Source organism: Pezoporus flaviventris, unplaced genomic scaffold (genome assembly GCF_033815535.1).
Source record: "Pezoporus flaviventris isolate CSIRO_AGI_PZ_B2104156 unplaced genomic scaffold, CSIRO_AGI_Pfla_v1 ptg000025l, whole genome shotgun sequence".
NCBI classification, from domain to species: domain Eukaryota; kingdom Metazoa; phylum Chordata; class Aves; order Psittaciformes; family Psittacidae; genus Pezoporus; species Pezoporus flaviventris.
The window spans coordinates 6,068,541-6,084,252 of record NW_026892573.1 but is presented as its reverse complement, the minus strand read 5'-3'; the positions used below and the strand labels follow the sequence as shown (position 1 = coordinate 6,084,252).

The 15,712-nt window shown below is 42.3% G+C and overlaps 2 protein-coding genes across 3 annotated transcripts in view; both read right to left on the bottom strand.

The window, feature by feature from the left end:
• Window positions 1–1,932, bottom strand: part of COG3 (component of oligomeric golgi complex 3) — a 33,266-nt gene extending 31,334 nt beyond the window's left edge. The window contains exon 1 of the mRNA XM_061457344.1: window positions 1,745–1,932. Coding sequence (XP_061313328.1) covers window positions 1,745–1,906 — 162 coding nt within the window. The 5' untranslated portion in view covers window positions 1,907–1,932. The remainder of the gene's footprint in view (window positions 1–1,744) is intronic.
• A 1,536-nt stretch (window positions 1,933–3,468) lies between these two features.
• SLC25A30 (solute carrier family 25 member 30) lies at window positions 3,469–15,164 on the bottom strand. Of its 2 annotated transcripts, none has more exons than XM_061457334.1 (10): window positions 15,143–15,164; window positions 12,094–12,172; window positions 10,905–11,052; window positions 10,118–10,212; window positions 9,760–9,845; window positions 8,729–8,828; window positions 6,914–7,034; window positions 6,236–6,374; window positions 5,257–5,337; window positions 3,469–4,497 (listed from the first exon to the last, which is right to left on the bottom strand). In XM_061457334.1, the coding sequence occupies exons 2-10, from the start codon at window positions 12,155–12,157 to the stop codon at window positions 4,459–4,461; spliced, it is 873 nt and encodes a 290-aa protein (XP_061313318.1). In that variant the 5' UTR covers window positions 12,158–12,172; window positions 15,143–15,164; the 3' UTR covers window positions 3,469–4,458. The 2 variants fall into 2 exon arrangements, with proteins under 2 accessions (XP_061313318.1, XP_061313317.1); XM_061457333.1 differs by lacking the exon at window positions 15,143–15,164 and adding an exon at window positions 15,017–15,125 and having other exon boundaries at window positions 12,094–12,193.
• Between the last annotated feature and the right edge of the window lie 548 nt (window positions 15,165–15,712).

The following is a 15,712-nucleotide window of genomic DNA, read 5'->3' as shown; positions in this document are numbered from 1 at the left end:
GTTCTGCATTCAGCTCTGGCAACCCCAACACAAGAGGGACATGGACCTGTTGGAGCAAGTCCAGAGGAGGCCATGCAGATGCTCAGAAGGTTGGAGCACCTCTCCTATGGAGACAAGCTGAGAGAGTTGGGCTGTTCAGCCTGAAGAAGGATCTGTGGTGACCTTTCAGCACTCTCCTAGTACCTAAAGGGGGCTTGCAAGAAATCTGGAGAAGGACATTTTATGGAGGGATGTAGGGATAAGACAAGACAGAATGGCTTTAAACTGAAAGATGGTAGAGCTCATTAGACATTAGGAAATATCTAAGCATATCTCTCTTCCCTCTCCTGGCCCCCAAAACAGGCAGGATCCCTAGCTGGGAGCCAGGGTTTCTCTTGTGACTACTACTGAGAAAACAGTCACAAGAAAAACCCTTTTCCCTGAGGAAAAGACAAGTACATCAGAGCCTGCTTTTTCAGAACAGCTAAGTCACCACTGTCCCAATCCACTTCAGCAGAGGCCAAGACCAGCTGAATTACTCAATGTCTTGGCATCCCTGTTGTCCTATACAGCAAATACAATACCTGCCTTCTTGCAAAGTTTGTTTGGATCCTTAAAAACCTGTTCTGATCGCAGCATAAGCTTCTACAATCATTTTGGATACCTGCCAATATTTACTTGAGTACAGATACATACAACTTACACAAAAAAAACAGACCAGGAAGCATGAAATGAAACAAGTGCATTTCAGGGAGGAACTGTTTTACCCCCTTCTCTTTTGTTATTTTGACCTTTCAGAACTTGACGAGAGCCAACTTTTTGATTTTATGGCACTGTATCTAGTTCACTGTACCTAGGAACACTGTTCCTGTTCAAATACAAAACCTCCCATGAAAAACATAGTTAATGAATGCAAACATTTTGCTCCACTTCCCTTTACAGACAAAAGAGTACTCATCAATAATCATCAGTCTAATGTTTTATAACTGAAGAGAAGACCATGTCTTCCATGGTAATAACAAGTTATTAAGCTTTTGCCACTATTCCTGCCTTTTATGTCTTGCTCAATCATCTGTAAGTGGTATTTGGAAATAACACTAGTGCCAGCAGCTATGTATTGATCAGGATCAAATTAAGAGAACCAAAACTATTATTAGGAAGAGTTCTCCACTATGAGGGTGGTGAGACACTGGCACAGGTTGCCCAGAGAAGCTGTGGCTGCCCCATCTCTGCCTGTGTTCAAGGCCAGGTTGGACGGGGCTTTGAGCAACCTCGTCTAGTGGAAGGTGCCCCTGCCCATGGCAGGAGGTTGGAACTAAACGAGCCTTAAGGTTCCTTCCAACATAAACCGTTCCGTGATTCTATGAAAGCCACAGAAGATCACGATGGTAGCTCTATTTCAGCAGAAAGAATTCCGATGAACCGATGTAAGCTATAAGGCTAGGCAAGGAAATCCCTGTGGATTTTAGGCTGAAAACTTTGATCGTTGCCTACCAGCCCCTGCCAGCCAGGACGGGCGCCCGCACCGCGGCAGGAGGCCCTTGTGGGAAGGACGAATCCTCCCGGGGGCCGGGGAAGCGCAGTGAGGGGAACGCCGGGTGCCCTGCGGCCTGACACCCGGCAGGAACGCAAACGGCTGCTGAGCCCCGTGGTCACCGGCGGGCAGCGGCAGCCTCGCAAGCACCCCCGGCCGCCTGGCGACGTGGCACTGCGGCGCTTCCCGCCCGCGCGCTCGCTCTCCAGCCGGGCAGCATCGCCGCCTCACCTCGGGCGGCACCGGCAAGTTCTCTGCCGCCGCCTTCAGCTCCAGCACCGAGTCGGTCTGTCGGTCGCTGAGCGGCGCGGCGGGCTGTGGGCGGCGGTCCCACAGGCTCAAGCGGTCCAGCACGTCCCTTCCCGCCGGCTCCGCGGGCGGCAGCTCCGCCATGCTGGCGGGGAACGGGTGAGCGGCCGCCGGGCTGGGCGCGGCGGAACACCGCGGCAGCGCTTCCGGGGAGGCACAGCGCGGCCCCTCCGCGTCGCGTGACAGTAGCGTCATTGGTGGGGAAAAGGGCGTCAGCGACCATCAGCTGGCCGGGACGGCGCCCCCTGCCGGCGGGGAGGAGCGAAGCGGCTGCCGCATCCCCGGGCTTGGCCACCGCACGGCAGCGGCCGCCCTCCCGCTGCCCGGGACTGAGGGACACCGGCGGCGGCCTGGAGAAAGGAGGGGCGGGCGGGTGCTCGTCCTTCCCATACCCAGGGGCTTTCCTTCCCGAGGCCGCAGGACAGCCCTAGCGATGGCACCTTGCTCCAGGCAACCCACGCTCCACCTGGGCATCAGCTCCCCACCCCAAACAAAATCACCTGTGAGTTAAAAGAGCTTAAGGCACTGCCTGCAACAATCACCTTCAGCCGAGATCCTGAACCACTACTTAAGGGTAGGAGATTGGAAATGTGAGAAGGACATGGAACTGCTGGAGCAAGTCCAGAGGAGGCCCACGAGGATGATCAGGGGCTGGAGCATCACCCCTATGAAGATAGGCTGAGAAAGTTGGGGCTGTCCAGCCTGGAGAAGGCTGCGTGGAAACCGCATAGCAGCTTTCCAGTATCTGAAGGGGACCTAGAAGGTATTAGAGACTCTTCATCAGGTAAAGACAGTAAGAGAGGTCATGTGTTCAGACTTGTGAGGGTGGCAAGACACTGGCACAGGTTGGCCAGAGAAGCTGTGGCTGCCCCATCCCTGGCCGTGTTCAAGGCCAGGTTGGACACAGTTGGAGGAACCTGGTCGAGTGGAAGCTGTTTGTGCCTGTGGCAAGGGGGTTGGAACCAGATGATCTTGAGCTCCTTTCCAGCCCAAGCCATCCTAGGACTTTATAACTTCATTTCACCATTCTCACACCTTAAGTGCTCAGCAGTTAGGTTTAGTCCATCTTCAGTATAACGGGTATAGCATATTCCACACTCCCACCCTGTCACTCCCAAGTGAGCAGTTCAGAGTCATCACACAATGACTTGAAAACTTGTAATAAGGTTACAAAACCCATACACTTCGCTTACATAGTGTACAAAAATTTCTACAAGTATTTGTATTAAATCACAGAAAAGCTGTACAGAAAACCACTGGACAGAGCATAACACCACACATAGAAAAACATTGTACTTCAGGAAAGAAAGTGCTTTCTGCATTTAGAAATCCATTTGTGGATCTTATGAGAATATAGTAATTTTGAAGTCATAACAGTTTAAGTGGAATGTACAATTAACCAAAAATGTTTAAGAGATACACACAATGATACAAAAATACAAAGCTATACATCCCACTTTGCCATCCTCTGTAAATACAGAGGAACCATCACCATGACTGACATAATTGCATGTTTCCTTGCCTGGACTTCACCAGCAGCATTTAAGAACCTTAATATATTGTTTAGTTAATGGTCCTGAAGTTTAAGATACTCATTTCAGGCAAAAGGTAATGCTTGAAGGCAGTTGTTTTCTACAACTGGTTGATTTCTACATGGTGTTTACTTGCATATATGGAAGTACTCAGTAGTTCTGGGTTTGGGTGTTATCTTAAACAAGGAAAATGATCTTTATTGTGGATTTACCTTTGGAGGGGCCTGGTTCTTTTCCTGTGGCACCTATATAACACAGCCAGAACTGCTCAGTGTAAAACTTGTATCTCAGATGATACATAACACCCAGCATCCATTACAAATAGCTCTTCCCAACAACAGGAAAGGCATAGAAAGTTTCTCTGCAAGACATGCAGATAAGCATGGACTTGCTTGAACTTCATTCCTACTTGTGAATTTACATATGCATACATTGAAGAATCACGCTGAAAAAAAATAAAAATCAAGAATATATGGGAGAACACTTGCAGCTATACAAAACTGACAGCTGTGGCAACCATGCTTTCAAAGGAAACTGGATCATTTACAGCAACTTATGCCAACATCTAAAGTCTTAGAACACAGAAAGCTCTAAAACCAGAAGCAGACTTTTATCTTGCAGCAGGTATTTTACTGAACTGAAAGCCTGAAAAGGCATCTTGTGACACTTCCAGTTACTTTGAAACTATAAACTACCACAGTCAAATTGCATACCCTTATGGAAGGAGAAACTCAGCTCTGTGGTACTACCTATCTTTCTCTGCCTCTTAAAAACATTGTGCATCTAAGTCTCAACAGCATAAAGCTGTATTACAGACCTTCACATTCAAGTAAACTTACACAGCTGACAGACAGAATGCCACCATATTTGATTCTGTCTAGAAAACCGTGCACATCACCCAGAGTCACATAAGCAAGCTATTGTTACAGGAGCCAGTCAGCCTTGAAACCACTTCTCCAGGTTCTTGTCATTCACAAGAGTCTCACAGTGACCTCTTCCTCTGGCCAGCATCTCCGACAACAAAGAGTAAATACTCAAGACAACTTACAAGTTGCTTTAAACTCAAACAGTACACTCACAGAATTCAGGATACAGTTCAGCATGTCAGTCTAATTTTTTCAGCTGTTCGTATGTTAGAAAGAACTGGGACAGCTGATTAAGGAAAACTTTCATATTCACATGTGGAAAATGCATCACCTCACCACTACAGTACAGCTGCATCTGTGTGAAGCTTTGCTCCATTTTGTTGCCTCCTATGCAGTCCTGCTGGTTGGCCATTTTTGTTACACAGTACTAGACAAAGAAATGAAATTTTTAAGGCTGGTGATGCCAATCACTTTCCCATACCTATTCCTCAGGATCTTAAACACAAGACTGAGGAGGCAGGAGAACACTGTGAAAGCTTTGAAAGAGTCTTTGCTCAGTTAACTTTGATGGGCTAAAGTAGGTTTGCTCATGGTAAAAACCACTACTACCAACTCACTTCCCAAGGCTCTGATCAGCTGGCTCTTGAAACTAAGAAAATTGTGTGAGAAAGATAAACAAAATAGATTTCATGGCTAAGCACCATTTCCCCCAGTTCTGGAAGCAGCCCCCATTCCTAACTTATCTGGGCAATTTTATTTAAAGCTAGGCTCCAAACCACAGAAATGGATAAGTATGAAGTTGGAGGAACAGAAAAATGTTTTGCAAGATAACATTCCAATATTCATTCTACATGTATCACAAATTCACTCTGACCAGCAGCAGCTGATGAAGAAAACTAACTACCCAATTTTCCATTCATACAAAAGGAATATTTGTGCTGACGTGACACTTTGCACACTGAGCAGTCTGTGAAACTGTCAACACCTGCTGTTTTATTGCTAGCTTCATAGTTTTGCACACCTTTGAAAAGGATACAATGATATTCCAAGGACCAAGTCTTAACCAGTTTGGCCAAAACCCCTTATATAGAGCAAAAAAGCCTTCATTCTTCCATGTCTGGGGAAAGAAAAACAAAAACAAAAAACACCACACAGTAAGAACAATTCATTCTTATTAGTGAGAAACCTAGGCAGCATCTCTTAAACATATTGTGTGAGGAGACAAAAACATTTCACTATATAAAGCTAAAATTAGAGAAGCCCACATCACCATGGTAGGTTAAGATGCAGGTCATTAAGTACCCAACCTAGATTTGTCCAAATTACATTCCTGGACTTTTTTTTACCCCTATAAATTCCCTTGCAGATGGGGTGTGTGTATATATATATAGATATATACATACACACACACAATGTATATTTAGACCTGCAGCTCACATCTGGTACCCACTTGAGATTTTCCATTTTGCTTTATGAACTTCACAAAATTGCACTGAACAGTGCAACTTGTTCTGCAATAGAAACAGCACTGTCCAGCCACTCTTCTCCGTGTAAAAGGCTGTCATGCTCCAACCTCATACCTAGTTTAGGAATTTAAACAACCCAAGCCAAAATAATCAAAATCAGACACTGATAATGGCTTTGGCTGTACTAGCCTCTCCAATATGCAGTAAGCAGAGAAAACGACCGACCCCCCAGAAGATGTTCTTCAAGGACTGACCTATGAAGTCATTTCCTATCATTATATTAAATGTTACATCTTGCAAAGTAAAGTAAGAGACAGTGCCCTATACAAGCACCAAAAGAAATTGGGTGCCTGCAGTATATACTGCCATTCTGTCAAGACAGTAGATGTTTTTCACACCAGTGTGTTATTGGCAATGTAGTCCTTTTGAGGATTATGGCAAAAAGCATACCTAAGTTACTTGGAAGCTTAGAACAATTTTGAGCTCTATACCAAAAATCATTGCTCAATGGCACCACTTCCTACTAAAGTTGATAAATTAACTACTTACTTGTAATAAGCAGTCCAAAGTACCCTTGTAGTTTGAGTGTCCCCCATATTGTTGGCTTCTCTGATTCATCATGCGTGTTCTTACAACATCAATTGGGTTGGATGCAAGGGCTCCAGCTAACCCACAAGTAAAACTTGAGCTAGCAAAAGAAGGGTTTAATGAAATTTGATCTAGCACATTTAGAGATGTGCAAGAAATACTGCATGTTTTCTGGAGAGGGGGAATAATGAGCACTTAATGATTTATTTAAAAATTACATCTGCTAATAAATTTGAAAAATTATTTTTCATTTACTATAAAGCATAATTTTGAAGATTTGCTACACAGCTCTTATATACAATCTCTGGACACTTGAACAGATGTTTGTGCCTCAAAAGCAAATATTTGGAACTTTCCTCTAACTTCTATTTGCACAGCTGAATGATTTGGACCACCCACAAAAAAAAATACCCATATTCAAAAGGAAGTTAAATCCAAATTCTAAATAAAATTAAATACCATGCTATATGCTACTATTTTAGATGCTACTGCATTAAAAAGTATAAATACATCAGAAGTATATTTAAATATATATTTTAAACTTGTATATTTAAATATATAGATGACAAATCAAAATACTGAACCCCCCTAATGAGACCTAACCAACAATGAGCTATGCAAACAGTTTTGCAGACTTACAGGAAGTGAGTATATACGGTATCTCCCATAAATCCAGACATAATTATGTGCTTCTTGGTAAGGTCATACACTGGCAGTTCTACTCCTACAACAACAGCAGCTCTCTGTGCTGTCAATGATACTCCCTGGCAAAAGAAAGCATACAGGTGAAGTTTAAAATTAGCTTTGTGCGCCAGCAGCAAACACTAGCTTTTGTCATGGTTTAATCCAAGCCTGCAACTAAAGTACTACACAGCTGCTCACTCACTTCTCTCGCCCTCTGGTGGGACGGGGAGGAGACTCAGAAAAAGGTAGAACGCATGGGCTGAGATGAGAACAGTTTAATAATTGAAGTAAAATGATTTAATAGAAATAAGAAAAAGGGGAATAAAACCCAAGACAGACAAGTGATGCACAATACAACTGCTCATCACCCACTGACCTGTGCCCAGCCCATCCCTGAGCAGCAATCAGCCCCTCCTGGCCAACTCCTCACAGTTTATATACCGAGCATGACATTGTATGCTATGTAATACCCCTTTTGGCTAGTTTGGGCCAGGTGATTCCATCTCTGCTCACACCTGGCTTCTTGTACCCCTTCTTATTGGCAGAGCATAAGAGACTGAAAAGTCCTTGATCAGGGTAAGTGTTACTAGGTAACAACTCAAAAGTGTTACCAGCATAATTCTCAGGCTAAAGCCAAAACACAGTACTGCACCAGCTGCTAGGAAGAAAACTATCCCAGCCAAAACCAGGACACTCTAGTAATACAAAGCAACACACCATGAATGTGTTAAGAACACTGTTAATACAAATAAGGCTAATTAGCACAAGTCTCAGATGTGTGTGTGCTCCAAAAGCCCACAAATTCAAATTGATAGATAGAACACTTAGAATCACAGACTGGTTAGGGTTGGAAAGGACCTTAAGATCATCTAGTTCAAACCCCCCTGCCATGGGCAGGGACACCTCACAGTAGACCATGTCACCCAAGGCTCTGTCCAACCTGACCTTGAACACTGCCAGGGAGGAAGTATTTACCACTTTGAGCATCCTGTTCCAGTGCCTCACCACCCTTACACTAAAGAACTTCTTCCTAACATCTAACCTGAACTTCACCTGTTTAAGCTTGAACCCATTACCCATGGTCATGTCACTACAGTCTCTGATGACAAGTCCCTGTCTAGCATCCACACTGCATGGCAATTTCAGTTCCTGTATGCTACCCCACCTTTGCTTATCATCCAAATTCTTAGATCAACATCAAGCTATGACCTCCACAACTGGATGATACTGTGTCCCTTAATGCTAACTGAAAAACTGACAGAATAAGGAATATGAACAGAAAAAATAGAGATCAAGAAACTTTGCAGAGAAAAGCACACCAAGAAAAACATTTCTATTTTCCAGCTGTTTCAGAACAATCACACATTTTGGATCTTCAGTTGTTATACATTCACTGGCTGTAATTGGCATAAGAGACAACCTACAAGACTGAGTATAAGAATTCCTGAGCTAGACAGGATAATTATTAGTGCCTTCCCTTCTAAATATTGTTTAGCATGTTTTAGAAAAAGCAGAGCATACAGATTGAGGGGTGTCTTGCAAAGTGTTGCTAAACTAGTCCTGTAGCCAGTCACCCTAATTTAAGCCTCCTTTTATCTCCCCTTTACTAAGTGGCTAATCTTTGAACACAAAGACACCAGCAATGCAGTTGTCCTAACAAACTACATCCATATTAGCTTCTCCATATTTTAATAGAGAATACTGTAGAAGTACATGAAATTCAGTTGAGCAAGAACATATGCTCAAAAGGTAGAATACAGTTCAACAAACTTGCCTTCCATAAGCCTTTAGTGCCTTCCTTTTGGTAGATCTGTATGAAGTTACCCATCATTCCTCCTTGAATCATACTACCCTGGGCTTGCATTCTGATCTGCAATTTATTTAAAAAAATCAGAATATAAATATTTTTCAAACTTGCAACAATAGCTTAATACAGTTTTATTGACATTTTAAGTTAACATTTTTAGTAAATTCAAGTTCTTGGAATAAAAATTAATAGCTGACATTATCACAACTATGATGCAATTTTTTGACTTAACTATCCAAATGCAGCTGCTAATTTTGAACAAGTGCATGGTATAATTCTTAGCTGCATTAAGTCACTTCTATTTCTGTTCTCGCACACTACTCCATTTAGATTAGACTGACAGATGGGTTCTGCCGGATGTCCTTTACAGCGTTCTCACAGGAATATGTTAAAATGGAAGGTTAAAAAGATTAAGGCTTCAGCTAGTGAAAACCACGGCATTCAACCCTGTGGATTTCTAAGAAGGTATTTGATAGTTACCATGTCAGGTTCCCAAGAACAAGTCTGGTGACAAGTAAGCTGGTACATGGACGTAATTTTAGGAAATAACTAATTGTTCCCACACTTCAAATAGTTTTAATTTTTTCATTAAAGGCAGCCATGTAAGTCATATGCTACAGTTTTGCGAGTTAAATACCATCAATCCGTCTGAGCTCTACAACATCCTAGTATAACTATCTTGCCAAGAAGTATAGATGAAATATGCAGTGTGGCTTCCACACACAACATAGCATAAAAGTTAAGCCATATTATTCTCTCTCCACCCTGAGAAAATGTTATATGGATCCAACTACCCCCCCCCAAGCCATCAGTTTCCTGGTGCATACTTCAAAATTATTAGTATAGACCAAAAGGAGGTTCCAAGAATTCAGGATGTTACTCATTTTTAAAAGTCAAGAGATGAGAATAAATAGGGTTATTGATCTTTTATTCATCAGGAGATTCTGCATTTCCTCAAGGACAAAAAAGGTACAGGTGAACTCTAGATACTTACCTTTAAGACATCTGTAGGGTTGGCAATAGATGATGAGATTACTCCCGAAAGAACACCACATAGAACATTTATCATCAGGGTTTCATCTATTCCATAAACAAAGAAGTTTAGCTGCAGATTTACGAAGCTTTAGCTGCATCAGGGCAGGATGATGCCACCCCTCCTTTAAGCAGAGCGAATACCAATTACAGAAGCCTTACAAACTATTCTGACAAATTTTCCTTGCTGGTTCACTTTAATTGGTACACAGAAAGTCATTCTCAGTAGACTTGTTCAAACTGTTACAGTAAAAATACCAAGTGGAAACAACCAGCTTCAAGCAAATCAGTCCCTAATTAAATTGAAATAACCCACTCACCTTCTGGATGCTCAACAAATGTTCTTTTTAAGCTCTGGTAAGTGCCTATTTTTATAGTTCCATATGAAGCTTGCCTTAGCATCGCAGGTGCAATCCTGTAAAAAGAGGTAATGATAATATTTACGCTCTAAATTGCAAAAGACTGATGAGCAAATACTTTCTAGAGCACAAAACTGAATAAAAGATAAATACCAGATATCTTTACCAGATTTAAATCAATGATTTAAATTCACTATAGACAAAAGATTCGGGGTTTGGGGTTCTTTTAACTAAAGCCTGCAAGAACATGAATGAACTATGGAAGGATTACTATTAGAGCATGCCTCAACTTGTAATCTATGAAATAGCTGGCAAGCCTGTCTGAAATATAATCTGCAGATTACATCTTTCCCCATCATCTTGCATGCTTTAAAGATAAGCATGTCCATTTATACACAAATTTTAATTCAATTTTTCATGAGATGGAACAACCATAGCAGCATTGTACAGAACAATTTTATGCTTTGCTATTCCCTCACACACACACACACCCCCCCCCCCAGTAGGTTTTGTTGTTTTGGTTTTGGGTTGTTGTTTGTTTTTCTTTTTTTGGGGGGGGGGGGGGGGGGATGTCAAGATGAAATATTATTGCAGAGTACAAACACTGAAGGAATCTAAGCTTGGACTTTCAACTTCCAGATTGAGGATAACCAAAAGCCTTGTAATTCTGAAGCCCAAGAATGTACATACTATGGGCTCATACTTATCAATAGACTGCTCATAAACCATTACTGCAAGTCAGTTTTACCCAGAGTATAAGGCTTTCAATCCTTCTTCTCTGCTTATTCTGACTAGTGCATGCATCATTCCACGGTAGCGGATCTCTTTATATTTGGCATCATTAACTTGACCTTGAACCTGGAGACGTGTTTTTGTCAGATCAATGGGAAAAGTACCTTACAGGAAAAAAAAAAAAGAAAATGAGAAAATTAATTGAGTACTTACCTAACCAAACACAAAGAATATGATGTAAAACCTTTATTATATACCAAAATACATAAGAACACTCCCATAGGAAAAAAGTCTCTTACCAAGACTTTCTTTTAAGCAAGTGCTTCATTTTATGTCACTTTGTTTCTTCTAGAAGCTTGTCAGAGGCCCTACCTCCTATGTTTGTTTCACATTCATTATATTTTTAGGAAATACGATGTTGTCTGTTTGTAAATAGCCATGCTGAATAGACTCTGCAATCACAATCAAGTACAGAGTTTGGATGTGTGTTCTACCAACATCTTTGAAGAACATTTAATTGAAGGCAAAGAAATAAATTCTATAGGCTAGCTATAGAGATTCCAGCCTGGAAACTAAAAAAGCAATAGCAGGAGCACCCATTTCTGTCATTGCTTTCCTGTAGCCTGCTGCTATGTCAAGTTCACACTCTCCATGTTCCCTCATGAAAGGGGCTTAGAAGCCTATTCCTCTAAAGCTTATCTTTAGGAAAGAGACAACCTCAACATTCCATACTCACCTAAACAATAACAGGAGTCAGGATTAACTACATCTTTTCTAATGAGGTTTACCAGACAAGCAAGGCTTTTTAGGAATTGCTTGTCTTTCTCACAAAGCTCTTGGCATCATTGGCCCCATTCAAACGAGTCAAGTAAGAGACACTTCAAACTCAAGTCTGAACATTATTCATAAAAGAATAAAACACAAAAGCTGGGTGTACTTATGACCACCATCCACGAACAGATCAAACACCAAATAATAGAATGCAAAGGCAAAGTTTGTGTATAAACAAGACTCACAATGGATGAGAGTTTACAGACAGAAATGTTCTGACACTAACAAAGTCCTGAGCAGCTCCTTAGTCAGTATTAAGGAAAAAGCCTCCTATGCTTTAGGCCACCATATACTACTGATAACATGGAACCAAGCTTGTTTTTTAAAAGAGACTGAGTAGTGGAAGTTCTCTAAATAGTTAGAGAAAAGCTTACCACATTCTGCAGTGATTGATGCTAATCCTCCATAGATAAAGGGCTTCCAGTTTAGTGCTGACATTGTTGATTATTCTTTCTGCAAAATAAGACAGTGCTTCTGTAAGTACATCTGTTATATAAATACATAAGCCAACAATTAATAAAGTTTTGTGTCTTGTCCATTTAAGATGAACCTTCCAAGCACACCAAGGATAAAAGCATTTACTACCTTTTATAATCTAAAGTCAGTAATACTATACAAAGGCATCTGGGCACTAATCAATGTCTCTACTATGTATTTGGGCCACCACTATCCTCACCATGAAAGGTTAAAGTAGTTAGTCTCCCAGACATGATCTTATGGAGCACTGCAGTGAATAACCTCCAACAGCTCTTGCCAAACTGAATTAGGTGGACCAAGTTCTACAATCAAATGAAATTTTACAAGTCATTACTAAACTTCTATTCCTTTTTTTCTGGTTAACATTAACATGAACTGAGCTCCTACAGTTGGTCAGAAAATAAGGGTGTACACAACACTTTGCTTCCATTAAGGCCTATTTCAGCTACCAGTGTTCACAATGTTAATTCCTGTGAACATTACACTATTTTCATGTCGTCAGGTGCATAAGGCCTTTTACAGTAAATAAAGGCTGCTCTAACTTGGAAGTCAATTAAGTGAATTTGACAAAGTGACACAAATCATAATTACCTCTTGCACAGCCTTTTAAAGATGCTGAAATAATCCCATTACCTTAGAAAAGAGGCAAGAACTGCAAAACCAGACTAGTGCAGCCAATACAAAACTGCCCTTCCCAAAATAAAGTAGGCCTCTCCACAGCTTACTTTTTCCCCTTCTTATAATGCAAATACTTCCCATTCCCCATTTTCTAGAATATCCTCCTCTACACATTGGATTCTACAGTTATCTGCTGCCAATCAATAAAAAACCCATCACAGCTCAAAGCACAATTTCAAATACTCAACCACCAAGCACACACAAAACCATCTTACTCCTCAGGCTGCAGCCAAGATCACCACTGATGTAAAAATAATTAAAAAAATAAAAAAAAAAATAAAAAAATAAAGAGGAAAAGGCAAGTAAGGACACCCACTACATTGCCAAGAAGAGCACAGTACAAAGATCAGGAGCCACAGGCTTAGACTATGCCAGCTTTGCAACGCAAAAGCAGCAGAGCCACACGGGTATGACACTGTGCCAGAGGGAGGACACTTCCACCTCCAAGTTCCTTGTATTCCTGTCCTGCCATGATTAATGGCAGATCATTTAATTAACAGAGAGAGAGGCAAGCTCATTTTCCCCACTATCAGCCATGCATGTGATCTTGAGAAACTTGTCAAAATTTAAAATACAATTACCTTCCTCCCTCAACACATTAACAAACTTTCATCAAACACTAACAATCCTAAAATTAAGATACATATCTGCATCTTTATTTCACTCTGCTGGGCAATGAAAGCTACTAGTAATTCTGGGGCACTGGCATGATGCAGAAGCATACAAACACCACCAAATAAAGTTCCCCATTTGTACACAGAACTACTAATGCTGGCTGAACTTTCAATACATGTGTAGGACACCCTAATGCAGAATTTTTACAGCACATTGTTCCTTTAATGCATCCCAAGGTGAGGGCCTTACATAGCACTGTCAAGGTTTGTACCTCTGAAAGGCTTGAAGCAGAGTGGCAGAGTTCATTTAAATATATATACATAATCTCAGAAAATTTACATCAGCAAACAATTCTGCTCTTTCACCTCAGCTGTTTCATTTTCATAGAACAATAGAATAGTTAGGGCTGGAAAGGACCTTAAGATCATGTAGTTCCAACCCCCTGACATAGGCTCACACTAGACCATGTCACCTAAGGTCCTGTCCAACCTGGCCTTGAACACTGCCAGGGAGGAAGCATTTACCGCTTATTTGGGCAACCCATTCCAGTGCTTCACCACCCTCATAGTAAAGAATCTTTTCCTCCTTATTTTCTGAATTCCCGTTTTGCTTTTTACTCAGAACTTCTTTCCTACTCTGATAAAGTTATCTCCTTTGAAGGATTCCATATTAGATAACTGGCAAACTACTTAAAAGTTAACCCTCATTAGAATGAGGTCTTCAGGTCTTATTAAAACCAGGTCTTATTAAAAAACTGTCATCAGTAAGATGACAGAAGTGATACTCTCCCTAAGGGACACTGGGTTAAATTAATACAGAGAATCATCCACACACTGCAAAAATTAGAAGCAAGTCTGATCACTTTCAACTGGCAATGTAACTGAAATAAAATCAAGAGCCAAAGTTCCATAGAAGAATGAATCAATTAGGACAAATATTTAGGTATCTCCCTGTTAGGAAACAGACTTTAAAAGAAATATGTCTAATTCTTTATTTGTTAAACATATTGCTAGCATACTAGCCACAGTATACTCCAGTTTACAGTAATTTCAGCTATTTAAAATTAATTTGACTGTTACAAAAGGCTTACACTAATGAACTATTAGTCCTAAAAGGTTATTACCTGCAATATAAACATGCATATATAAGACAATTATCCAAGGAATACTTTTTAACTGCATGGATCATCCTGCAGCCACACAGCTCAGTTCTTATTCAAGCAGTGAAGTATGATCAGGAAGAAAAAGGCTAGGGTTAAAGCTAGCAGCCCTCGTGGCAAGTCCTTGCAAAATAACGGCTGTTTTACAAGTAAGGAAGCCAGTGAAATCTCTTCCCAACTAAATGGATGCACTGCAGCAGTGCCTCCCTGAGCAGCACCGCCAGCCTACTTTTAAACAGCTAGAGCAGTGACCCAAAGATACCTGTGAAGGAGCGAAGGGAGGAGGGAATAGCCACTGCACCGACCAAACAACCTTTAACGAACGACCACCTACGAAACGAAGCACAGCTTCATCAGGAGGGGAAAACAAGGAAAAAAAAGGAAGCGGCATGTCACTGCTCGGTGATGGAAGGCCCTGGAGGGTGCCGAGCAAAGCTCAGCAAACCTTCGCCCTCCTTCAGAGGCAGCGCTCGGTGAAGCTCACAAATACATACCTGCACCCGGCCGGGAGATGACCCTCACCAGCACCCGCGACCTGAGGAGCCAGCCGCTGCCTCCGCCGCACTCGCCGCACTCACCGCCAGAGCCGAGCCTCCCCTCCCCACGTGCCGGTATGCCGACAGCCACCACCCCGCCGCTGCCGGTTATAAGGCGCTGCTCTGCTCCCGTCAGGAGGGGCGGTGGCTGGGGAGCGCGGGGCGGGGCACGGCCAGGCCCGGCCCCGCCTAGCTCGGCCGTTTGGGCGGGCTTGCCTGAGGCAACAACCCGGTGAAGGCCGGAGCCCTGTGTGCGTGGAAGGGGTGGATTTAAAGGGCCCGCGGAGGGGAATTGATTTGAGGGTGCTGTCGAGCCTGTAATAAACCAGGGAGGTGAGAGGAGGAAGGAGTTGATCCCCCGTCTTTCCCGTCAGGAGCCTCCCTTCCCTGCTGGCTTTTCGAGATTTGTGGCTGTCCGGGACAGTGTGGTATTTTCCACTAGTAATGCCACCTGGGAGACTGTGCTACGAATGTTGGGCATTGCAGTGCTCCTCGGTTGGTGAACAGGATGCTCACCCCTAAGGGTTC